At 42.2% G+C, this 25068-nt stretch overlaps 1 protein-coding gene and 1 non-coding gene across 2 annotated transcripts in view; one reads left to right on the top strand and one right to left on the bottom strand.

Annotated features, from left to right (window-relative positions):
• The window catches only part of Rab8b (RAB8B, member RAS oncogene family), a 70327-nt gene that overhangs the window by 31119 nt on the left and 14140 nt on the right, over positions 1–25068 (top strand). Inside the window, 2 exon segments of the mRNA XM_038323880.1 lie at positions 22925–22985; positions 24670–24730. Of these exon segments, the coding sequence (XP_038179808.1) occupies positions 22925–22985; positions 24670–24730 (122 nt within the window).
• On the bottom strand, positions 17125–17228 carry LOC119810880. The gene has a single exon (XR_005284824.1). It is a non-coding gene; the product is annotated as a U6 spliceosomal RNA (small nuclear RNA).

Here is a 25068-nt window from a genome sequence, read left to right as displayed (position 1 = left end):
CTGCACTGCTGTTTCTTCTCCTTCTTGAATTCTTGATGTCTGTTTTATGTGTACTAATTACTGTGCTTTTTCTAATAATTTAAATGTCTCAAAACGGCTTTCATGCCTGTTCATTTTTGTGTGTTTATACACTAAAGCTGTCCAAATATGTAACTTCTGTTCAGATCATCATTAAGATGCATCCCAGTAGGATCAGTTTAGAGCTGTGTGAACCTGAGTGTAGTCCAAAGTAATTAATCAATGTCAGGAAGTATTTACTGAGTGCCCGGTACTCACTTGGCAAATAGAACTGAGGTTGCAAATGAAGAGCCGTAAGTAAGAGATTAGGCTCTGGCCTTTTTTTTTTTTTTTTTGGCTCTGGCCTTTTAAAGGCTCTCCTTCCACTCGTTCTTTCAGACAGCCATTTCACCCAGCTACTCACAGTGCTGGGCCTTCTGCTCAAGTCAAATTGGAAAAGTAAAACTTTACCATGCAGAACAACAGAAGCAACTGAATGTAGTCTAACCATACCCATTCTAGGTCCTGTGAGGATTTAGATTAGAGAGTAGCATGTGGGATCCCTGGAGACCAGCGGCGGAGTTACTGCAAATGGAGGCACTGTGCTGGTTGGAGCAATGGCAGATTTAGGGATTTAGGGGATGAGTACTACCTCCCCCAGGGGAGAATCCTGCCCCTTAGAGACAGGAACACCACACACCAGAGCATGAAGGAGGCATTTCTGAGGTGGTTTGTCCTACGGAATTGTGAAAAATAGGGTTGGGTATGTTGGGTGGGGCTTTGTACTTTAAGGTGGATAATTACATGAGCTAAAAAGGCTGCTTACATCCAGCGGTGCTTCTTTCTACTTTGGGAGAAGGAAGTGTAAATTACTAACAGGACTGTACTGTATTTGGATAGAAGTGGTGTAACCAAGAAGCTTGGGGTCCCCAGCCCTGTCATTGGCTGCCTGTGAGTTATATTAGTACTTCTTGGCCATGGTGCTGACTCAGGGACAGACTTCCTATTTAGAGGGCCTGGTTCCTGACTTGACAGCATATGACACTCTCAGGTCACTGGGTCAGCCTGTCCCAAACTGCCCAGTTGATTGTGAAGCTTCCATAGTCATGATCCTGCCTGTTTTTCCCTTCTAGCTGGGGTCGCAGCACTTCTTAGTCAGTCGCTGACTGTGCCTGTCGTGCGCACCAGGCCATGGGTGGGGGCCAGTCTGTGTACTTGTTCTTTGCCTTTGGCTCACAGATGAACAATAGAAATGTTTTCCTCAAAGAAATTATAGGAGATAACTGTTGTCACTACTTCACTTCTGAGTCTCTAGTTCATTTTTCTCCCTGCATATTTATTTTACCTGCTCGTTATTGTGGAGATCTGTTTCCATCAACTTCTGCTGGGGCTTGATAACCCAAAATCTCAGAGGCTTACACAGGGCCACGCATTTGATTCTAATAGCCGAGTGTCAGCTGTAATTCATAGTTTCCCCTCAGGTTTCTCTGTCCCTCTGCCATCCAGGGTCCTAAGCAGCTGCCCAGAGACTGGGTGAGAGATTATGTAAAAGGAGAAAGAGAAGCTAGAGAGTTCTCCCTTTTTCCTTGGGGTGGCTTCTTCTGCAGAGACATTTTCTGTGGTCCTATGGAAGCAGATCCACCTTGCTTCCATGTTCCTTTAAGAGACCCCAGGCCTTCAGCTCCAGAAACACCATCTCTTTCTCTGGTCTCTGGGATTGTATGCTCCCTGTTAATGCTAAACCTTCTACCAGTTTGGCTTTCAGCAACTTCATGGCTTGTATAACCAATTCCATTTCTTAAATTCTTCCTGCTGTGGGCTGAGGATAGGAGCTCAGTGGGAAAGGACTTGTTTAGCGTGTGCAAAGATCTGGGTTCCATTGCTAGCACCACAAAATAAACAGGCCTATTTTAAAATAAAGCCTACATGCTGATACCTTTTTAGTATACAATAAATTCCTTCTATTATAAATTATTAAAATGATTTGTTAGACCCTGACTGAGAGACATTTATTTAAAGAAGAAAATTTTCTTTTGCCTGCCATCTTTCCCGCCATCCCCTAAAGTACAACCTCAGAAGCAGGTATAAAAGGATCTGTTCTTGCTGGGCGGCAGTGGCACACACCTTTAATCCCAGCACTTGGGCGGCAGAAACAGACGGATCTCTGTTAGTTCGAGACCAGCCTGGTCTACAAGAGCTAGTTCCAGGACAGGTTCCAAAGCTACAGAGAAACCCTGCCTCCAAAAACACAAACAAACAAGAAGCATCTGTTCTTATTCTCCCACAAATAACTTCTAATGAAGCAGCATGATATAATGGGAAGAATACCCAGGTCCAGGATCCAAGCCCTACCACTTATTGCACAGTGGCTTTGGCCTCAGTTGTCTCTGAGTGGAAATAAATTTCCATTATCCCTTCCTCCATCTGCAGGTAGTCTGTGATGATCAGAACAAAGAAACACATTATAAACTCTCAGTTCACTCCAGTGGTTCAGGGGCTTCAGTGATGTCACAGAGTTGCAGACTGTTACTTTTTAATTCTTATGGACATCTGTTGGTTGCAGTATAGTTTCTTTCTCATTATAAACTCAGAATTGGGGGGCTGGAGAGATGGCTCAGCGGTTAAGAGCATTGCCTGCTCTTCCAGAAGTCCTGAGTTCAATTCTCAGCAACCACATGGTGGCTCACAACCATCTGTAATGAGGTCTGGTGCCCTCTTCTGGCCTGCAGGCATACACACAGATAGAATACTTGTATACATAATGAATAAATAAATATTTTTAAAAAATAAACTCAGAATTGGAAGATACAGCCATTATTCAAAATTATATCAAGCACTCACCTCATCTTAGAAGATATTTCTATATATTTAAGAGATAACTCTAAATGCTAAGAACAGTTTGACCATAGCTAGTACCCTGGTTTCTGGTTTTTCCTGGCCTCCCTGCAGAAGCAGGCTCTTTCCCTGAATACAGTATGTCACAATCCCAGTAGACTTGCATGAGATACTTCAGTCCTATGAGCGGAAAATTTCCTCTGCCCATCTCCCAACCTTTCATTTGAGTCTTTCTATAAGGGAGAGATTTACTTTTAACTCAAAGTAGATCTTTATTGATAGACTCCTTTCTAGTTCAAAGGATGCCATGGTGAGCCTGGGGATGTAGCTCAGTTAGAGTACCAATATCATCACTACAAAAAAAAAAAAGAAAGAAAGAAAAGGATGAGTAGGTCATTTTTGGTTTATCTAGAACTATGTTTCAAAATATATCTGATGATCAATTGTGCATGTAATTGTGTATGTGTGAATATGTGTGTATACATATGCATTTTCCATGGCATGCAAGTTGTTTAATGAAGCAGAGTTGAAGTTTATTATAAAAAACCATTGTAGTAGAAATTTAAGCAACAGACAGGACAAAGAGGTGTTTAGGAAAAAGACAGTTCATGCCCAAGAGTAGGGGCAAGTTTCTCACTTCAAACATGGCCTCGCCTGTTTAAAGTGTGGGCAAAGTCAGATGACACACGTGTCTACTAATAGGTTTTCTGTATTGTGATAGTAGGTTTCTCCACTGATGCCATAAGCTAGACCAAGCCAAGTTGAAAAACTAAAAGAACAGGTATATTTGAGCAAAGCAACTCCCGGGCAAGTCCTCCAGCCCCGGAGATGGGGGGGGGCCAGAGAAGTCACATGGCCGAACTAAAGAAGGGAGCTTATATACCTTGTAGGTGAAGGGTGATGAAGTGTCCTCCACAGCTGGGTTTGTGCCTAAGTGTGGTCAAAAGCCGACCACTTTAGGCGGGATCTTGGGCTACTGGAAACTTCAGGGGAGGAGCTGCCACAGCCACCAAGAATGCACAACTGGGCTCTTTTGCACCTTTTCTTAGTTGGAGATTCTCTGAGACGGTGGGGTTTGGAGCAAGAGAAATGGGACTTTCTGGACCAAGAGGAGTGAGCTGGAGGTTCCAGCTGAACACCTACATCCTAGTAAAAGTTGACCTTCTGCGTGCCTCTGTCTTAAACCACCAGTGACACACTGTACTGGGAGTGTTAGCTGTTCATGCTCATAGCAGCCCAGCTAATAGGGAGCTGCGTCCTGTTACTGTGTACTGCTGCTTCCAGGGATCACAGGCAGGGGGCATCATTCTGAATACAAGACAGGAAAAGACCAAAATTCAAAATACCACTTCTACTAAGCATACATTTTTTTCACAGTACTGATAGTCAGGGACCATCTGATGAGAGGGTTTGGTACTGTCAATTTTTAGCATCCAGTGAACTTGGAATGTATCTCTCATGGGTAAAGACTACACCACTGTGGCACTTCAGTCAAGGTACTTAACCTGTTTGTGCCTCAGGTTCTTTATTGCTGAAGCAGGGGGAAGGATGGTCCTTTAGGACACAGTAAATGTAGTCACATCTTTTATGTCACTGTGCTTATCAGATGAGGGATTTTTGAGTCAGGAGCTCAATATTCTCTGTAGGCTGACCTACTGTGAACCAAATCAATAGGTTTTTGTTGTTTTGTTTTTTAATACTATGTCTTTTTTTTTATTCTTCGGAATTTTGGGGAGCAGGGTACCACTGTGTAGTCCATGCTAACCTCAGACTCACAGTCCTCTGACATCAGCCTGAATGCTAAGGATTACAGGCATGCCTCATCATGCCTGGCTAATATTATTATTTTTTAATTATATTTGATAATTTTCAATTTTGTCTAGCCATCAAAACCCTTAGGATTTAGTGAGAATTTCAGACTTGACCCAGAATGTATTTGATTTGCCGGGCTGCTAAGAGGTGACATGAAAGGGATAGTATAATGAATACTATGTTGTCTTAAATTTTAAGTCAAATTTGCTTATAAACAAGAAGAAAAGTTTTCCCTTGTTATAGTTTTCATTTGTGATAGGCAGGTGACACTTGTTTATTCCCACCTTTGGGGACACAATCATGCACTAGTTTGTAGAAACAGCATTAAACAGGCAACTTGACATTTTAGGTTCATCATCTGTGTTAGTTCCTGCTTCTGAAAAGGCCCAAGTGTGGAGCAGGCTTAGCACGTGATGACCTTCTGGTGCTATCTGGAGGTCCTCAGAACCCACCACTCTTCTTTGAGTACGCAATGCCTGACTCAGCATCAAGCTCCAGGAGGTGCCCCAGGCTCTGGAAAAATGAAATCCTGACATTTGTCCTTTCATTGGTCACCAAAGTGTGGCTTTTATATTTGCATTAGCAAAACCTTCCTGCCTGCAGCCTCAGAACATTTCCTGTTCTACTGAAACTGGACTGAGCCTATTTCCCACCGAGGCTGCAAACTCTGAAAAGGGCCAAGCCTGCCACTTCTCAGCTTTGGTCTCAGCCTTTAGCCTAGAGGCCAGGAAATGTACATTACTTACCCAATGTAGGTTAAATATCAAATTTTCAGAATGTAGTCCCGTTCCCCACCACTGCTTTCTTCTGTCACCCTCAGAAATTCCTGAAAGGCATTGCTGTCCCAATGGTAGTGATCTCTTCTATTTCCACATGGCCAGCAGCATTTTCCTTCGTCTTCTCAGTCTCCTTGCAGACCATTTGGGGCTAAAACCACACAGTCGTTGTGCTGTGCATCTCAACTTCTCTGCACCACTGTCATGTGCCTTTCTAGACCGTTCTAGACCTAATGACTGCACTGGGCCAAACTGGGAGCCACTAGAGATGGAAATTCTGCCCCAGGCTTGCCTGAGGACACCTTGAAATGACCATGTGTCTGAAATGGTCATGGTGAGTACATAGTTCTGTCTCATTTTCTGTGGTAGTCACTTAGGGTTACAGCCGGACAGTTTGTATCAGTCACAAAGCTTAACATTGGGAATCAACCTTTTGATTGAAGAAGTAACATTTTCAGATGATGTTATTCTTTTTTGCTTTGAAAGAAACAAACAGAAGCCCTCAACTGTTTCTATTTGAAACATTCTGGGTTTCTTTCCAGACATGTAGAAATATAGAACTTTCCATCTCTGCACCCATGAATTTACTTCAAAATACTATATGTGCCTATTTTTTGTTTTATTTTGTTCTTAGGTTTAACATCCTGTTGTTATATGGGGTCTTATGAATAGAAAGGCGAGCTAAAAATATAGAAAGTAAGCCAGGCGTGGTTGCAAATGACTATAATTCCAACACTCAGGAGGCTGAGGTATGAGGATCATGAATTTGAGTTTAAGACTGTCCAACCTCAACTTCTTGTCCCCATCTCAAAAGAAGGCAGAGTGTTTACCAAAGTCACTTTTGCCCTTTGTGTAGAAGTTAACTATGTCCTCAGCTGAGCAGTTTTTAAAGCCCAGTGAGCTCACTTTATCAAAGACTGCACTGTTGCCCTCTTCTGTTTCATGGCTGATTAGATTAATTGGATAAATTATAGTACAGCAAACTTGGAATTATCTGAGCTGATTAGAAATAGCGACAGAATGGACAAATGACATCTACATAGGATGCCTGCTTTCTGGGTCTGTTTGTGTAGATATCACAAAACATACAATGTAAATGGAACTTGGTGTTCATCTTTTTTTTTCACATTCTCTTACAGGTGGCAGCAAATAAACTGGAAGTATAGGGGTAGGGAGTGGGGAACAAATTTGGGCAATTTGATAGCTAGAGATTGTAGCCCCCCAGCTGGCATACTTCCCAGGAAATAGCTACTACCCTCTTACTTCTCGGTGCTAGAGTAACTGCTGAAGGCGAACTGGCGTGATTAATTCTATTTCTTTCCTGCTTCACTTTCATTAGCTATGCTTCTGGCCAGCTCACTTTCCTGCGGAATCTTGATAATAACAAAAACACTAACATAACAATTCCCCATTCGCAATCTTCTTTTCACACAGAACAAATGAGCTAGTTTGGTGTGCCTCTTTATTCCCCCAGATAAACAACAGATGTTGACATCATTGCAGGGGTGGCTACCTAGAGCTGCTCTAATCCAGAATTTGAAGTCTAGTCATACTGAGTGATGTTTCAGTTATAGTGAATGAAATGTTTTCCTTGAGATTACTTAATGCAAGAATAATGTAAGAATAAGCACCAATTTCAACTCCTGATTGTGAGAATCCTGCCATGCAGACACATGTCCTGTTGTAAACTACTCTACTGCAGTGCATGTTACTTTGCATAACTCCTGTTTTTACGTAGCTGTAGACATAATGAATTTTAAGTTTTGCTGCTTTTTTTTTTTTTTTTTTTTTTTTTTTTTGGTTTTTCGAGACAGGGTTTCTCTGTGGCTTTGGAGCCTGTCCTGGAACTAGCTCTTGTAGACCAGGCTGGCCTCGAACTCACAGAGATCCGCCTGCCTCTGCCTCCCGAGTGCTGGGATTAAAGGCGTGCGCCACCACCGCCCGGCAAGTTTTGCTGCTTTTATAATGTTATAACAAATACTTAGAAAGTTTCTATGTAATCTTGATAATGTTCAAAGATGACTTTTATCAGCTTCAAAGCATTGCTCCATGGTGGATAAGGCACAGAGTCTTGAGTGACTGCAGTGACAGGAGAAGTAAGGAGGTCGGACAGACACACAAAGCCATTTTCAAGACAGTTGTCCACCTCCAGCCACTGTAAGAATTTAAGTCATCTCTTCTGTGCCCATGACCTCAGGTTAGAGCTCTCCAAATGAGCCTTTTGTATTTTACATGTCTGTCAGTTGGGGCAGCTAATTGCCTGGGGTTGACATGTCTAAAAAGCATATGTTTTGTAAATTGAAATGTGTGCCTGAGGAAAGCAGGTGCTGATGGATGCTGGGTAATTCTTAACATTCATCTTCAGGATCTAGAAAGAGCTGTCAGTTTTGAAAGAATGGGAAAAGGCAACACAAATTGAATAATTTTTCTACCCAACACTGGGAATGAGTTGGTGGAAATACCTGTGCATTTAAACAATTTTATATTATATATATTTAAAGTTTTTGTATAAAATATATGTTGAGCTTATTCTCTTGTCCTCATTTCTCCCTCCCCCTCCTGTTCCTCCATCCCCCTCAATAGCTTTTCTTGTGCTTTCATGTCATGTATACATACAGGATTTTACAGACCTCTAAAGTCTCGGAGCCACAAAAGGGAGAAAGCGTAGGCTATCTGTCTTTGAGACTGCCTTAATTGACCTAATGTGATTATTTCCAGTTGCATCCATTTTCCTGTAAACAGCATAACTTTCTTTTTCTTTATGACAGAAGAAAAATTCCATTGTGTGAGTATCCCACACACCCTTTGCCCTTCGCCCCATTGACAGATACTCAGGTTAGTTACAATAGTTTAGCTGTTGCAGGCACCATCCCAGTGAACACTGACGCCTGGGCAGGAGTGTGCGTGGCCCCTTCTTAGCTACCAGAGGGCTAGAACGACCTTTATCTCAGTCCCTACTTTAAATCTGTTTTTATTTTTTAAAAGCTGAAAAATAATTTGAAATGTGTCTTTGGTCTTTTAAGAAAATGTATGGAGCGTGGTTCTGAAGGTTCTCTGACCATGGCAGTGCTGGGTTGGCGTTGTAAGATGTCTCATGCGAATGCTGAAAGAGTTCTCCTCCTTTCCCGCTCTCCTCTTGTTTGCATACTGGAATCCTGCAGCAGAGAAATACGGAAATACAGATTAAACTCGAAATCTGCTGCAGCATGTGTCGACAACTCCCACATTTTATACTTTAAATATAGTTGTTCCACATTCTTTGTGTTCTTAAAGCTTAAGGAGGCAAATAGCTGGGTGAACAAAAGATACTAAAGAAAATGTGTGTGTTCATCTTCATCCCTGGGCCAGACCAGAACAAATCTCTAGGTTTGGAACTTAGATGAAAGATCTTAGATTTATCAAGCTAATTGCTGTTTAAAACTCTTTTTTTTTTCTTTTTTCTCATCTGTTCTTTCTTCTTTCTTCTTTTTTTCTTTAAAGACTAAACCAGGGAAGACATTTTTACAGAATCCTTCAGCACCTATAAAGTTACAAAAATTGTTAATCATCTTAAGGTGGGAACTGACTACATACATAGACAGGCTTATTGGGTATGTGGAGGTTATAAAGTGTACTAATTACTTCTGAATGCATATGACCAAATTCTTGACAGCTTCAAAGATTTATTTTGGTTCACGGTTACAGAGCATTTCAGTCTGTCATGGCAGCAAAAACATGGCTGCTTTCCTGAACCTCCTGTACCTCACATTGTGGCCAAACATGGATCCCAAGTGAGTATGACCTTCCTAGTGAACTACTTCCACTATCTGGGTCACACCAAAAGGCTCCACAGCCTTCAGTGTTCCACCCACAACCCAGGACTGGGTATTCAGAACATGAACTTTGGAGGTACAGTTCAGATTCAAACCATGATATTCACAGCTGTGAACTTTAAATTACTGTATCAGAAGGGAATGTGCTTACAAATCAGAATGATGCAATCATTAGTAGTTTTCCATTTTTTATTAGAAAAATAGTGTTCTACTTGTGTCATTTCTGCTGATTTTGTTCTGTTCACTGTCACATACTCCATTGTTTGGTTTTAACATTGCTTGGTATCAGTGGCTTCTTCTACAGCATTGGAATGCCAATAGACTTGATGAAGGAAAGGCTTTGCAAACTAGATTCCAGAGCTGAGTTTTCTCTTGGGTTGATTTTACAACCTCTAGTTACTGTATGTTTCCACAGAGAGGGTAGCTGGGAAGAAGCCGTGTGGTCTTGCAGGAGCGAGTATGCCTTTAGAGTTCTCTTTCTGCCTCCAGTAATTTGGTACAGGCCTTCCTCCTCTGCTCCCTTCCCCAGTTTGTTGATTCATATTAACTGGGTGAGGTAAATTTCTAAGTCTTATATTTTGTACTATATAACCTAAAATTCTTGTAAGCAAAGTGACTCGGAATTTACCTAGAAAACAAATTATTGCTAAGGTTGCTTCAGCCCCATGGCATGGATAACACTCTTTATAGTTCCTATTTAAAGAACTGAGTCTGAGAGGGAGCAAGACTATCCTTTGTTTGCAGTTTTTGTACTGTCATATTGTGACTTAATTCTGTTATTTTAGTCTTTCCTTTTCTTCCCTCCCTTCCTCCCTCCCTCCCTCCCTCCCTCCCTCCCTTTGTTGTTTTTTTTGAGAGAGGGTCTCAACTATGTAGCTTTGGCTGTCCTGGAACTTACCCTGTAGACCAGGCTGGCCTCAAACTCAGAGATCTGCCTCTGTCTTCCAAGTGCTGGAATTAAAGGTGTGTACCACTATACCTGGCTTCTAGTCTTTCTTCTCAGCTTCTAAATGAATGGATAGAATGATAATGTTCAGTACATGGGCAGATCCAAGAGATCCAGTCCATGTCTTGATGCATTTTTTTTTCAGCATCATTGGACTGTAGTTGTCATTTTTCCAAAATTAACTCCAGTGATTTGGCAATCTGTTTTTTTCCCCATTGCAGTAATGTATAAAGTGAGGGATTTGCTGTTTGTTTTTAAGATCTTTTTTTTTTTTCAGTGACTGTAGTTTTTCCTTAACCTCTAAGTGAACAAGCCGGACTGAATTGTTAAAAGTCCAGACAAGGCAGTTCCTGGCTTAGAGTCTGGTGACTCATATAGAGGTTTTCCTGTTGCAGAGGTGACTTTCTTGGCAACATGGATGGAGCAGAGGAGATGCAGCTGGTTTCGTTTTCGAGAAGCTTGGTTCTTGAAGTGATCATGAGTTAATCATGGGGAGAAAATGGAAATCTCAGAGCTTTCCGAACTTCCATTTTTCAAGAAGAGTTCGCATATAAAATTCTTTGTGAACAGAGATTTGATTGAAGACAAAACATCTGTTCACAACCTTAAATTCCCTCATGATAAATGTCAAACTCATTGTTACGTCCAGACTAACACTTGAGACACATTTCCTGTGTGTGTATAAGTACCTGTGAGCATATGCATGTGTGTGTGAGGTCCATGTATGTGTGCAGGTAAAAGGTTTCAAAAGCCCATGCCATTCCCAGTTAGCTCTCTCTGTCTTGTGGATCAGGATTAAGCTCTGAGCTGCTGCTCCAGGTTCATGCATGCCTGCTCCCCCCCGTCTTCCCCACCCATGCTATCCTCCATGTTGATCATTTGTATACCCTCTGAACTGTGAGCCCCCAGTAAACTTGATTCTCTCAGTTGCCTGGGTCATAGTGTTTCTTCACAGCAGCAGAAAAGGAGCTAAGACAGGTTGGTACTTGGGAGTGGGGTCTTGCCTTGAGTGCACCGCTTCCTTTGTTTCATTTACCGTCAGGCCTTTCTTTAAACTCCTCACACCTTTAAGCATAAGACTTAGTTACAACATTAAATTTCCTGATGTGCTTTTTCTTCTCAAAGTGTAAATTTTTATTTCTTTTTGCCCTGCTTGTTCTTTTCTTTTAGACCTGCATAACTACATAATGGAGTCAATATCAGGCTGTCTTGAAACCACCTCTGCCAACAAAGTTAGTACAAACTCTTTATGTTAGCCTCAGGCATGTCCTTAGGACAGGGGCAGAAAGCAACACAGTCTTTGCGAGAATATCACAAGAATTCTCTAGCCTGATTGCTAACATTGTTCTCCTCTGAAGCCTCTTGAGCCAGGTCTCCATATTCTACCTGGTTCTCAGCTCTACGGTTAGAAAGCTCCAACTGGGATGGCCTCTTAACCCCACTTACAGTGTACAATTGCTTTTCTAGTCTTCCACATTCTTCCAGAAACCCCGGATGGTCAGCTTGTCACAGCAACACTAAGACAGAAGCACACACATAAGTTGTTCAAGTACACACGGTTCAGGACACCGTTCACTGGCACAGTACTTGCTTAGTATTTCCAAGGCTCAGAATTCTCTCCCCAGCAGCGCCAAAGAAATTAATCTGTGCTTCACCGTAGGGCTTTTTTTCTGTCATGTATGTTGTGGCCTAAAGAAAAATTGAGGATTCTTCCCCAGGTTGTAGAACTAATCCTGATTTCTCATCTCTTGTTAGTCCGATCAGATCTAATGGGTACAGCTGTCTTATTTAATTGAGATATAAGTAGAAAATTCTAAAATAGTGCAAAGCTATGCAGCTTTTTTAAGCAGGAAGTGGTGATTTGTGTCAGGGTTAATTTCTACCACAGATGGACTTAGCTTGCCACTTCCTGTTCATAGAGTAGAAGGCCTGAAGAACTATGAAAGGTCACACTGCATTTGTTAGTATGTCAGGAGTCTTTGTTGGTGTTGTTTTTTCGAGACAAGGTTTCTCTGTAGCTTTGGTGCCTGTCCTGCAACTAGTTCTTGTAGACCAGGCTGGCCTCGAACTCAGAGATCTGCCTGCCTCTGCCTCCCAAGTGCTGGGATTAAAGGCATGTGCCACCATCTGGCTGTCAGGAGTCTTGTAAATGGTAAGTCGTGTTTCTGAGCCCTTGCTAGTTCACCTTAACAGCATCGACTTAACTGAGCTAACACAAATATGCATAGCTTTCAGTGGCTATCTAAAGTCTCATCTAAATGTTTGCCTCTTAAATATTAGACTAAAATTTTCAAGCTGGAAGGCAAATAGTAAATTTTAACGTAAGGATACAAAAGTAGGCAGCTCTGACTATATGGTGACAATAGATTTAAAACTCACAGAATGTTTATTTATAAAAGAATAATTCCTTAACCATTCCTTCTAAAGTCTAAGTAGCATTCTTAATTATAATTCTACTTTTATACATTTCCTCCAGGTTTTTTTTCTTTGTAAAAAATATTTAAAGTAAGTCTGTGACTCATTTTTTCCAATTTCACTAGTTAGAGATTTTAAGTAATCACCTAGAAACCAGCTCAAATTTCATTATTCTCCGTGTTCAGAAGTACACACAAGCCTAGGCAAAATGTGGCTGGCAGAGAGTTTCGAAACTGGCCTGAGCAGCCTGTGCTGCGTCTGAATTGCTAATAGTAAAAACCTTTGTGGCCCCACCACTTAGGAGGCTGGCTTGGAAGATCCTGAGCTTGAGGCCAGCCTAGGCTAAATAGCAAGGCTATTGACTCATAAACCAAAAACAAGGGGGCTGGAGAGATGGTTCCTCGGTACAGAGCACTTGCAGCTATTCCAGAGAACCTGTATTTGATTCCCAGCACTCATATGGTAGCTCACAACCACCTGGAGCTACAGTTTCGGGGGATCTGACTGACCTCTGAGGGTACCAATTTATGTAAAATAAAAAGTCAACCTTTGTAATTAAGAGAGTATATATAGGTTTCTCTTAAGTAAATTTCAGTAGTTGGGAAGCTCTCCACTGAAATAGCTCAGAAATGTAAATCGACAAACCATATAACGCATATGCAGACAACTTGGGGTTCCAGCTGTTTTCAATTGTGCTTTTAAACAGAAGTAAATCTTTTTCTTTTCACTTGTATAAACACGATGTTAAATTTCTGCCTCTTAAAGAGCATCAAAGGGAATGGACAATTGATGCAGAAAAACGTTCAGTGCTTTGAGTGATCATAGTATTGGAATTGTGCTTTGCTATCATTATCGAAAAGCCGAGTGATCCAGATAATGTTTCTTCCCACCATGGTTCTAGTGCCTGCAGCCACAAGATCAGAACCCAAGACAAAGCCTAATGTAACAACAGCAAGCCCCTTAACTTCAGTGGGACAGGTAGGGAAAATCCAGTTGAAGACCTCGATTCAGGCAGCAGGCCTCTTCCCCACCCTCGCCCCCCTGGTAGAGTTCCAGGAGTCTCCAGAGCAGAGAAGGCTGAGTGTAGTTTGAACTGCAGCATCCACAGCACAGAGTATGTCAAGTCACAGTTCATGCTGAAGGTCAGGAGGGCTGGCCTGCTGCCCCACACAGAGAGTTCCCAAGGCCAGCCTAAAAGCAGTCTTTCCCACACTCAGCCAGTGGCATCCTTTCGCCCTGCCACTAACCCAGGGCAGCCTCTCCTTTCTTGGGGGAGGTGCTCAGCATATTCACATCTGTCAACTAGTTCAACTACAGCGTGAAATAGTTGGGAGTAGTCTGTCTGCTCCTTCTTTGCTTTAAACTCTTTCTAAATTGCAGGATGAAAGGTGGCCCATTCTGTGAAGTCTGTCTACTATGGGTTGGGCTGTGCTCCGTGTTTCCTCCCCAGTCCTGGTGAAACTCATCTTTCCAGCTGCCTCCAGCTGCCTCCCTGGTTTCTGAGAATTGTATTATAAGCAGTACTGTGAATGGGCACACACTCCACATCACACCTCTCTAGTTCCTTGAAGCCGAGTCCTTGGGTATCCCATAAAATGCTTTCTTCTCAGAGATGTTAGCAGAGCCCTAAAATCTTACCCCACGGGGGAAAGAATGGGGGTCTTCTTCCTTCTCTTATTGAATGGAAAATCAGGACTCCTTTATCTGATCCAGTCTCCCCACCACACACAGAATACCTACCCAACATGTTAACATTATAGGGCTCACAGGCCCTCTATATTGAACAAGGCTGGAAGGGCCTGCTTTGTCTGCGGCTAGATCTTTCTAAGTCCCTTTCATTATTAAAACTTGGATGGCTTTCCTATGTATTGTGAATGGATGTCTGCCTTCTTTTTTGTTTTCCAAGCAACCAATATTTGCTTTACATTTTTATTTTTTACCTTTTATTTTATGTGTATGTATTTGGGGGCTCAGAGGTCAATGCCAGGTGTTTTCCTTTGTGACTTTTAACATTATTTTTTCGAGACAGATGTCTCCACAAACCTGGAGCTTGTTTTGATTAGGCTGGTTGGCCTGTGAGGGCCACGCTCACCCTGGAGTATCACTACCCTACAGTGCTGGGGTTGTGGATACAGAATGCCACACACGATGTTTTGTTTTAGTGTTTTTAGCATGGGCTTAAGGCCCTCATGCTTGATCACCCCACTGAGGCATCATCCAACCATATTTGTTTTCAAAAAGCATTTTTGTTTGCAACTGCCTGTAACTGCAGCTCTAGGAGATCTGACTTCCTCTTCTAGCCTCTGAAGATACCCACACACATATGCACACACATCCACACACATGTGCTCATACTTTCACAGGCAACACACATGTATACGCATGTAAATAAAAAGTTTTAAAGTCTTACGTGTACATGACAGTATTGCTTGTTTAGGTGGAAGCTCTACCACCATCCATATATACCTAAAAAGGTTGGGATGTTGGGGATCTCCAGCTAGGGGCAGTCCGTGCTCTGGTCTCACTCCTCCCATTCCAAATTCTGTCCCTGAGAAAGCCCACCAAAAATCAGCTCCCCTCCCTGGGGCTGCTCAAGACCATGCTTACAGGCTATATAAGACCTGGTAGCCACGTGATTACTACCCTGCCTTCCTAAGGGTCACCCAGGCATTACTTTGCTCTGTTCATTTAACCTGGATTAATCAATTAGGTTTGATTTGGTTTATTGCATCTGTGGCAGAGGAATCCAGCAACTGGGGATCCAGTACCTATCATTGCTAATATAAAACACTCATATCCATGCACCCATTGCTTGATTTTAAAAGTAATGAAATTATAGTGCTGGAAAGATGGCTCAACAGTAAAGAGCACATACTGCTCATTGCGAGGATCTGAAGTCAATTCTCAGCACCCATGTCATGTAGTGCACACATGGTCTAACCTCAGCTCAGGGGAATCCAACATCTCTGGCCTTCATAAGAACCTGCACATGTGCGCACCCACGCATGTGCATACACACAATTTAAAAATAAATCTTTTTTAAAAATTAGTTAAGTTAATATAGAATCAGTCCCCATGTGAATCCTCAATTTAATCCTCCCTTAATTTCTTTCCAGAAGTAATAATTATTTTACTATTTATTATTTAATTTGTTACCAACTATTTTCATGCATGTTTTAAGTTTTTTTAAAAAATTTATTTTATGTATATGGTATTTTGCCAGCAGAAATATCTGTGCGTCTCTTGTGTGCAATGTCTATGGGGCCAGAAGAGGGAGTTGGATTTCCCTGAGTCTAATGTTATAGACAGTTGTTAGCTGCCATATGAATGCTGGGAATTGAACCCCCAGGTCCTCTGGAAAAGCAGCTGTTGCTCTTAACTGCTGAACCATCTCTCCAGCCTGATGTTTTATGCTTAAATTATCAATTGATATAAGTATAATTGTACTACTTTACAGATAGATGTCTGTGCTAATGAAACAGACTTTATTTTTAGCAGTTTTAAACATTTCCGGTAATAATTTGACTATATTTCTGTAACTTGTTTTTTTTCCCCAGTTAATGCTATGTTTTGTTAGATTCCGCCGTGTTGATAGATGTGGCATTGTTAGTGCCTTAGAGCACTCACTCTTCGAATACCAAGAGTGTGTTTTTGGTATTCCTCTCCTGGTGGTGGACATCTCCATTTTGTCAGTATTTCCCCATGACCTTTAAAGAACAGGCGTCACAACAAGACCTGGACATGCTTGTTCATCTCTCTTGGGGCAGTCTTGATCTTAAAATAACAAGATTTAATTTTTATATGCAAATAGGATTTTTTATTCACATGGTCTTGTTTTCCTCCATCCTTAGATGACAGCATGTTTGTAATGTGAGAAGACATACTTTGTTGGTGTAGTGTGTCAGCTAACCTATGTGACCATCAGTGAGGTGGGTCAGTGGGAAATGTCTGTGGTGTGCAAGGCTGGCAACCTGACCTTGATCACCAGGTAAAGACAGACGAAATAGATCTCACAAAGTTGTCTTCCAGTCTCCACTTATCTGTCATGGCCTAAAAAACCCATAATCACATTACACACACAATAGAATTTTTTTCCTCATTTTTTATTAAAAATTTCCATCTCCTCCTCTCCTCCTCCTCCTCCCCTCCCCTCCCTTCCACCCATACCCCCACTCCCTCCTACTCCAGGCCAAAGAGCCATCAGGGTTCCCTTCACTATGTTAAGTCCAAGGTCCTCCTAACTCCCCCTAAGTCCAGGAAGGTGATCAGCCAAACTGACAAGGCTCACAGTGAGCCCGTCCATGCTGTAGAGTCCAAGCTCATCGCCATTGTCCTTGGTTTCTCAGTCCTCCTCCACCGTCAGCCACATTCAGAGAGTCCGGTTTGGTCGCATGTTCCACCAGTCCCATTCCAACTGGACTTGGTGATTTTTTTTTTAAAAAAAAATAAATCTCATTGCCATTACATTACCTGGCATCTCTAATAATTCCCTTACAAGGCAGTACTTTAAGATGAAGTGCCAAGTGGATAAAAAAATATGGACCACTTCACAAATCTGCGTGGGATCCTTGTGTATCGGTCATGCTAATCTCTGTGTTGTTCCAATTTTAGTATATGTGCTGCCGAAGTGAGCACACAAATTTAATTTTTAATTCATCATTTGTATTGGGTTTTATGACTAATTAAATTCCTGCATCTATCTGGATCTATTTTCTTAGCCATAAAAGCAAACCTGTGCTATTAATCTCCTAGGTTCTTCCCAGACATGTGATTCTTGGTCCTATCCCCTCTTCTGCCTCCTTATAGTGAATAACATGATCAATTATAAGCAGCCATTTAGCATAAGAATCAATTCAGAAAAAAAAAACTGTCAAACTGAAAATGGCCTGAATCCCTTGGGAATATTTTCTTACAGTATTTTTCCTGTGTTATTTGAATAGATAAATTTTAATGGGAAAAGTAAGTGTTTTAAAACCATCGAAAATATCCTATTGTGTTTACTCAACTCTGGTCTCCCGAGGTAGATGTTGGTTTAGGTTGCCCACTGAGTGGGCCACACTCACATAGTCTGTGTTCATGAAGTGGTCATGAGTCAGGCTGACAGAGAGCTGTTGTTTTGAACACAAATTATTGTATTATTCGCTCCAAAAACTGATGCTCTTTAAAGTCTGTTGAATCAGGAAATATAGTGCTTCAGAAAGCTGTGTTTTTAGAGATGCAGTTGTTCTCTTCGATTTTATTCTTTTAAATTTTTATATTTTACCCGTGTGTGAAGGTGTTTTGCCTGGATGTGTGTTCACGCACCTTACAGAGGCCTGCACTGTGGTCGTTGGTGCTGGCTTTGTGACAGTTCCTCCTGCGTTCAGCTTCTAGTCATTTGGGGAACAGGGACAAGCCAGGAGGGCCGGAGGACTGTCTTGGCTGGAACTATCAGAGTTTAGCAGAGGATGTGTCAGATTCTTGGATTGCTCACCATCTTGCCTTTTTATTTTCTGGTTGGTGATTAAACATTAAGTGAAGTTACTGTTGGAAAACTACAACAGTTAATCAGTAAATGGAGGAGTGTTCGTGACAGGGAATGGTGACACAGGTTATGGTTTGCCCATTTTACATGTAAAATTTCATTAATGAAATATATTTGAATATTATAAAAATATATGATTCATACCAAACAAGCTTTCTAGTCTTTAGTTAAGATGGGCCTTAACCTAAATCTTGGATGAATTTAGATTAGTTTAATCTTGGTAAGTCCCATGGCAGTGATTACTGCAGATATTTGGCCTTAGCCCACCAGAATATGATGTTCCTATGACAAGCCCTTAAAAATGAGACACCAGGGACTGGGGAGGGAGCTTAGATGGAAAATTCCAAGCACAAAGACCTGAGTTCAATCCTATGTTTTTTTGTTTTGTTTTGTTTTTGTTTGTTTGTTTGTTTTTAAAAACGTTGTGTGTTGAAATCCCAGTGCTCAGAAACTTCAGATCTCCCTGGCCAGCCAGGCTCACCGTGTTTCATCAAAGTTCCAGTCAAGTAAGAGAGTAAGAGACCTGCTCTAAACAAAACAAAAATGAAAACAGGAAGGAAGGAAGGAAGGAAGGAAGGAAGGAAGGAAGGAAGGAAGGAAGGAAGGAAGGACGAAGGAAGGAAAGAAAAAACAAGGTGGCAAGGAGAGTATGGTGAGATGGGTAAAGCCCTGTGAAGGCTGTCACCCTGAGTTCAGCCTCCGTACTGCTCAGTGGACAGAGACCAGATTCCCACAAGCTCTTTTCAGGCTCCCACGCAACACGCCCTCTCTCCGATAAATAGACACATGGAATGTATTCCTTCCTAGTTTTTTGTTTGTTTGTTTTGGTTTGTTTTTTGGTAATTGAGGATACAGCAGTCGAGAATAGTTAAGCCTCCTGTCCAGGCCTTTCACTTCCCAGTTCAGTTCTTATCAGTATATTAATACCTCCGTTCTTACTGAAAGGTCTGATTGCTTTTCCAAGTTAGCTAATCCACTGTAATCCACTGCAGCTGAACCAGTGCCAAACACCAGCATTCACAAGGAAGTTGTTCTCTGACCTCCACGCTCAGCTGTGGTGCACACTAGAGCTCTTTCTCACACATATGCTAATAATAAAGGAAGAAAGAAAACCACTCTTTAAACAAATTACATTCAATGACATTTTATGAGCCCAGAATGATTCATGAGTCAGGTAGGTTCAGTGACACTCTAGGGCTGGTCTGTTACATTGCTGGATAACAAGTTACAGAAAAGGCACGTGAGGTACAGAGACAGCTCATTTGTGATGATATTTTATCTGTATTTAATAAATAAAGCTTGCCTGCAGATCAGAATGCAACACTAAGCCACTAGAGACCAGGGAGTGGTGATACACTTGGGAGACAGAGACTGTGACAGAGGCATAGGGATCTCTGAGTTCAAGGCTACTCTAGCTATACAATAGCAGTCCAGACACGGATCCAGGTGGTGGGGCTCACTCCTCTAATCCCAGTGTCTGGGAGTCACACACCTTTAATCCCAGCTCTACGGAGGTGGAGACAGGAGCAATCTGGCTGGGCAGAGAGAGGAATATAAAGGGGAAGAAACAGGAACTGACTGGTGTGTGGAGTCTGAAGATTTACGGAGACAGGATCTCGTCCTGTCGGTCTGATAGGTAGATTTGGTAGAGAGAGGTAAAAGGTCTCTCTAGTGGTTGACTGCTTTGCTTTTCTGATCTTCAGTCTAGCTTTATTTATTAAAATACAAATAAAATATCACTACACCCATTGAATAAAACTTGACATTTGCCCTATTTTGAGCCTGGTTTCACTAAAACCTGGCTGATGGGATTAACCGAGACCATTATTCCCTATAAAGCAAATCGAGTTATCTTAGTACTGAGTTAAGTTGTTTCCCCCATCTATTAGAGCATCTGAGAGTGCAGCCAAGTTTGGTTTGAGTTAATGTAGCAAAAAACACACTTCACAAATCCACTGCCTTCCCATTTTGAAGCATACAGCTTAATGATGGATACTGTCTTCCTGATTGTGTGAGGTATGCTTCAGAACTTGCAAATCTGAAGTCCCACTTCTTACCTTCTAGTCCCCTTTGCCCCTCCTACTGACTTTATTTCTCTGATCTGGAAAGGCATGAGTATGGTTTTTTAAATCTTAATTTCTGGGCTGGAGAGGTGCCTCACCAGTTAGGTGTACTTACTATTCCAGAAGACCTAGGCTGCTGGTTTTTGTTTTGTTTTGAGATATGGCTCTGGAACGCACTCTGTAGACCAGGCTGGCTTCAAACTCACAGAGATCCACCCGCTTCTGTCTTCTAAATACTGGAATGAAAGGTGTCTGCCACCAGGTTCAAGTCCCTGTATCCATATAAGGTGACTCATAACCACCTGTAACTCCAACTCCAGGGAATCAGCACCTCTGACCTCTGCACACACATATACCCACACATATATACATAATTAAAAATAGTTAAAAACAAGCCGGGCGGTGGTGGCGCACGCCTTTAATCCCAGCACTCGGGAGGCAGAGGCAGGCGGATCTCTGTGAGTTCGAGACCAGCCTGGTCTACAAGAGCTAGTTCCAGGACAGGCTCCAAAGCTACAGAGAAACCCTGTCTCGAAAAACAAAAACAAAAACAAAAACAAAAAAATAGTTAAAAACATTTTAATGTTAATTTCAAAAATAATTTATTGAATGCCTACTGAATGTTAGGGATTGTTCTTTAGTTGGGACCAAAAAGGAAAGGGTAGGTTTTTGGTTTTAGTTTATTTTGTACTCGAGGTTTGTGTGTATCTGTGGTGGGGGAGGGGTGCACTGGGCACACACCTGCCATTCTTGTGTGTGGAAGTCAAAGAACAACTGAAAGGAATTAGTTCTCTCTTTCTACTTGAGATTCAACACTGAACTCAGGTTGAAAAGTGCTGTTGCCCATTAGCCCCCTTGCCTGTGCAAAAGAGGATTTCTACAGGGTCATTGTTACACTGGATTTGGGGATATTTTAAAAAATTGGGTCACAATAAAGACTAGTGTCTACATCTGAAACAAGTGAGGGTAGACGTAGGTGCTGTGGGATGCTAGCACTAATAGTCATGCTTCGGTGCCAAGTTTTGCTTATATTACCAACTACTCCTGCAATGCTAACCACTGTAGAGGAAATGGGAGCAGTGTAACCCGGGAACACTGGGATCAGATTGTATTTGCTCAGTCCAGGGCCATTAGTGAGAGAAAAGAATGATTAAAAGGTTAGTTTGATAGCTCAGTTGGGGTGGCATTTTTGTCTGTTTCTACATCCAGAAAGCTACAAAGGCTCCCCCATGGAAAAGTACCACACGGAGAAGAGGGTGAAATCCTGTTGGTTTATGCATATGCATTACTGAGAGCTGGAACTGAGAAGCGGTCTTTTTGGGTGCTTTCCACCTCCCTGTGAAGAAGTATTATACACGGCTGCGTAATACCCCTGCACACTCCAAATGCTGCAGTTACTGTTCAAGACCATTTATAGGACACACAGTTTATGTGTGTTGTTGAAAACTATTGGAGACTGAGTTCAGTGTTTTAAAAGGTGAAAGAATGGGGAGGTAACAACTAAATACAGCTGAGGCCAGATGAGGGGGATTTAGCAAATTGCTGCCCAGCTGTATTCATCTCTGATCCCCATAGAAACCCTTCCTTATTCCTGAGGTTGGAGCACAGCTCAGTTGGGAGAGTGCTTGCTTACCCAGCATGTAGAAAGTCCTAGGTTCCCCAGCACTGCATAAGCAAGCCGGGGCGGTGGAGTGGTGTGCAAGTGTGCAATTCCACCACTTGGAAGATAGAGAAGCAACAAGATCAGTTCAGGGTCATCCTCAGCTACATAGTGATTTGAGGCCAGCCTGAGCTAATGAGACCCTATATCTAAAAAAAAAGTTCCTGATAAATGTTAAAGCATGCTGATAAGACAAGGGTCTTGTGCTTCTTTGTAGTAGAAGTCCTAAGGAAGTTTTCAAGTTTTGAGTTGTCTTGATTTGGGGATAGGTGAGGAGATGGTGAACGTTTGAAGTGCCAGAGTCCCAAAGGCCTTTCCTGTGTCACCCTTCAGGCCTGTTAAGCTTTGGCTTTAGGTTCACATTACACTGGGAGCTTTGAGAATTGCTTGCAACCAACCGACTCAATGGGTGTCAGCAGTTTGGGAGGAGGCAGGCCTAGTCAGTGAGCTCTTTGTTGTTGTCGTCGTTGTTCTCTCTGGAATTCTGAAGTGTGGCCAGGGCTGAAAACCGCGGTGGCTATTTCAGTTCTAGGCAGTAATCCATTAGGACATTTGTTAAGATGTATATGAAGTCCCTCCTAATTGTATGAAATAGAATAAGCTTTCCCTCCCTTGCCATGAAATGGGCAGAGTCTCATTTTATTTTTTCTTAAGTTTGCAGGTTCTGACTAAGCAAGTGAAGAGAGAGAAAGAAAAATGTTTTAAAGAGGCTCCATGGCCTTCTGTAGGGAAAGGTTGGGGCATGTGGACTGGAAGCATTGCATATATATATTTCAGGAAGGAGAAAATACGTTCTCAGTCCTTCTGAGTTATGTAACTTTGCAGGATGTAGTTCATTTTGTGCCCAGATAATGAGGCCTGTAATCCTGCATTTCACACGTGTGGGAATGCTCCGCAGAGTGATCAGCATTCCTTTCTCTAGCCTGTATTCAGAGGAAACATGCCATTCACACCCTCTGTGCGCTCACATTTTCCAGTGCGTTGGAGAGCTTTTTTTTTTTTCAATAGAAATCTTTGTTCCCTCCCTAATAAGACTTGGATTGAATCTGAGGAACTTAACATATCCTTCTTTGTTTTCTGGCAGGGATTGATTTTAAAATCAGAACGATAGAACTCGATGGAAAGAAAATTAAGCTTCAGATATGGTAAGTAAAAAAAAGAAGACACATGGAGTTTCTGTTTGAATTGGGACCTGAAAGTGGGGTTAAAATGTGATTCAGGGTATTAGAGACGTTGTGCAATCCCTCAGACTGTTCTTTTATAAAAACCAAGGGAATAAGCGCTGCACATCCCTGTGTGGCAGAGTGGAGAGGTGAGGAGCAGAACTGATCCAGAAGAGGTCCAGAGCCCATCCTTCCAAATCGCTGTACAAGAAGAAACAAATTCTCAAAAGCATAAAATAGTTCTTCATTGGAGCTGCCACTGTGACTCAGATGCAGCAAAATGGCCGAGTGTCACAGACCGTGGACTTCTAGCCACAGTATTGTAAAGACTTCTTCCCATCACTAAGATAGAATGCTGCTGGGCAGTGGTGCACACCTTTAATCCCAGCACTCAAGAGGCAGTGGCAGGTGCATCTCTGATTCAAGGCCAGCCTCTTCTACACAATGAGTTCCAGGACAGCCAGGGCTACAGAGAAACTCTGTCTCAAAAAACCAAAAAAAAAAAAGAAAAAGAAAGAAAGAAAGAAAGAAAGAAAGAAAGAAAGAAAGAAAGAAAGAAAGGAAAAAAAAAGGAAAGAGAGAGAGCATACTCAAGACACAGGATTTATAAAGAAAAAACGGTTTGCTTTGGTCCAGTTAGTCTTAGGTTTGGTGGAGCCATTGGTTTGGATCTCTTATGAGGTGCTGGATAGCAATGGCAGGGAATGAATGCATGGCAGAGCACACTTTGTAGGCTAGGAAGGAAGCAAGGGAGGAAGGGCCCAGGATCCTACAGTTCACTTGAAGAACATGCTTCCTGTGACATAAGGACTTCCCGCTAAGCCCACTCAAGATTCCACCACCTCCCAGTATCACCACCCCAAAGACTAATCCTTGAAGATATGCCCATAGAGGGAAGCTTCTCCAAACCATTGTGTCTTCCCAGGCCCTGCTTTTTCTCACCTGTGAATGAGTTACATTGATAAAGAGTAGAGGTCTTCAATAGCCCTGGTATTTTATAATTTATTAAGTAGAGCCTATTTAACTGAAAAAGCAAGAAAGAGAACAAATAATGCCTTGCCTTGATTCAGGCTACTGTGAATTTAAAAAACAAATTAAAATTTTGAGATGTTTATGTTTAGTCTTTGGGAACTTGGAGAATGATGTTAGACTCCAGGTTCCTGTGTAGTTAACTGCAGGCTCTGCTCTGAAAGTGTTCTGGAGGAGCCGTGTTTTGTTCTGCTCTGCTGAGCAGAATGTACACAGTTGTAAGTCCGGCTCAGCAGTTTGCTTTGTACAGAAATCACAATGCAGTCAAGAAAGCAAAATGCCTTAATCATGTAGCACTTAGAGAAAGGACTGTCGCTGCCTCCAGGAGCCCAAGAGTTTAGAGCTCTTTCCTCCCACATGCCAGTTCCTAGCGGACCTATGTATTTGGTTTCCTGTTGCTGCTTTTACCATCAAGTCCTGGTTCTCATCCAGGTCATTGTGAGGTCTGACAGACTCCTGTGGCCACCGCTGCCTCTGGCTCTCAAGGCACAGTGTTCTGTCTGTGTCTCAGGCCCCTTTTCCCAGCCACACTGCACTGGGAGCAGATCAGGATTCTATCTCGTGTAACTTGGGGTCCTCACCTGTGTTGCTGGTAACTTTTTAAATCACTCTTTCCTTTCTTTGTTTCAAATTTTAGGGACACAGCAGGCCAGGAAAGATTCCGAACAATTACAACTGCATACTATAGAGGAGCCATGGTGAGTGGGTTTTGGGGTTTTTATGCCGTCAGGCAAAAATAAAATAGGGGTATTTATTGCCTATATATAGCTATGAAGCTAGAGTCTAGAACTACCTTCTTCAGCAAGGCAATCTTGGTCCTGGAAACCTGACTGGAGAAAACAGGGAATTAGGACAGGACAGGACAGGACAGGACAGGACAGACAGACAGACAGACAGACAGACAGACAAGCTGGGCTTGGGTGGCAGTGCTCGCTTTGATGAAGCAGCACGTGCACACGCTGTATCAGAACGTTGGCTGCGCACAAAAGAGGAAGAAGGGCTCGTTTGTCTCCACAGGAGGAGTGTGGCTAATGTC

The sequence above is a fragment of the Arvicola amphibius genome, chromosome 3, assembly GCF_903992535.2.
Source record: "Arvicola amphibius chromosome 3, mArvAmp1.2, whole genome shotgun sequence".
NCBI lineage: Eukaryota > Metazoa > Chordata > Mammalia > Rodentia > Cricetidae > Arvicola > Arvicola amphibius.
Note: the sequence above shows the minus strand (reverse complement) of the source record. Positions and strands in the feature narration are given on the sequence as shown.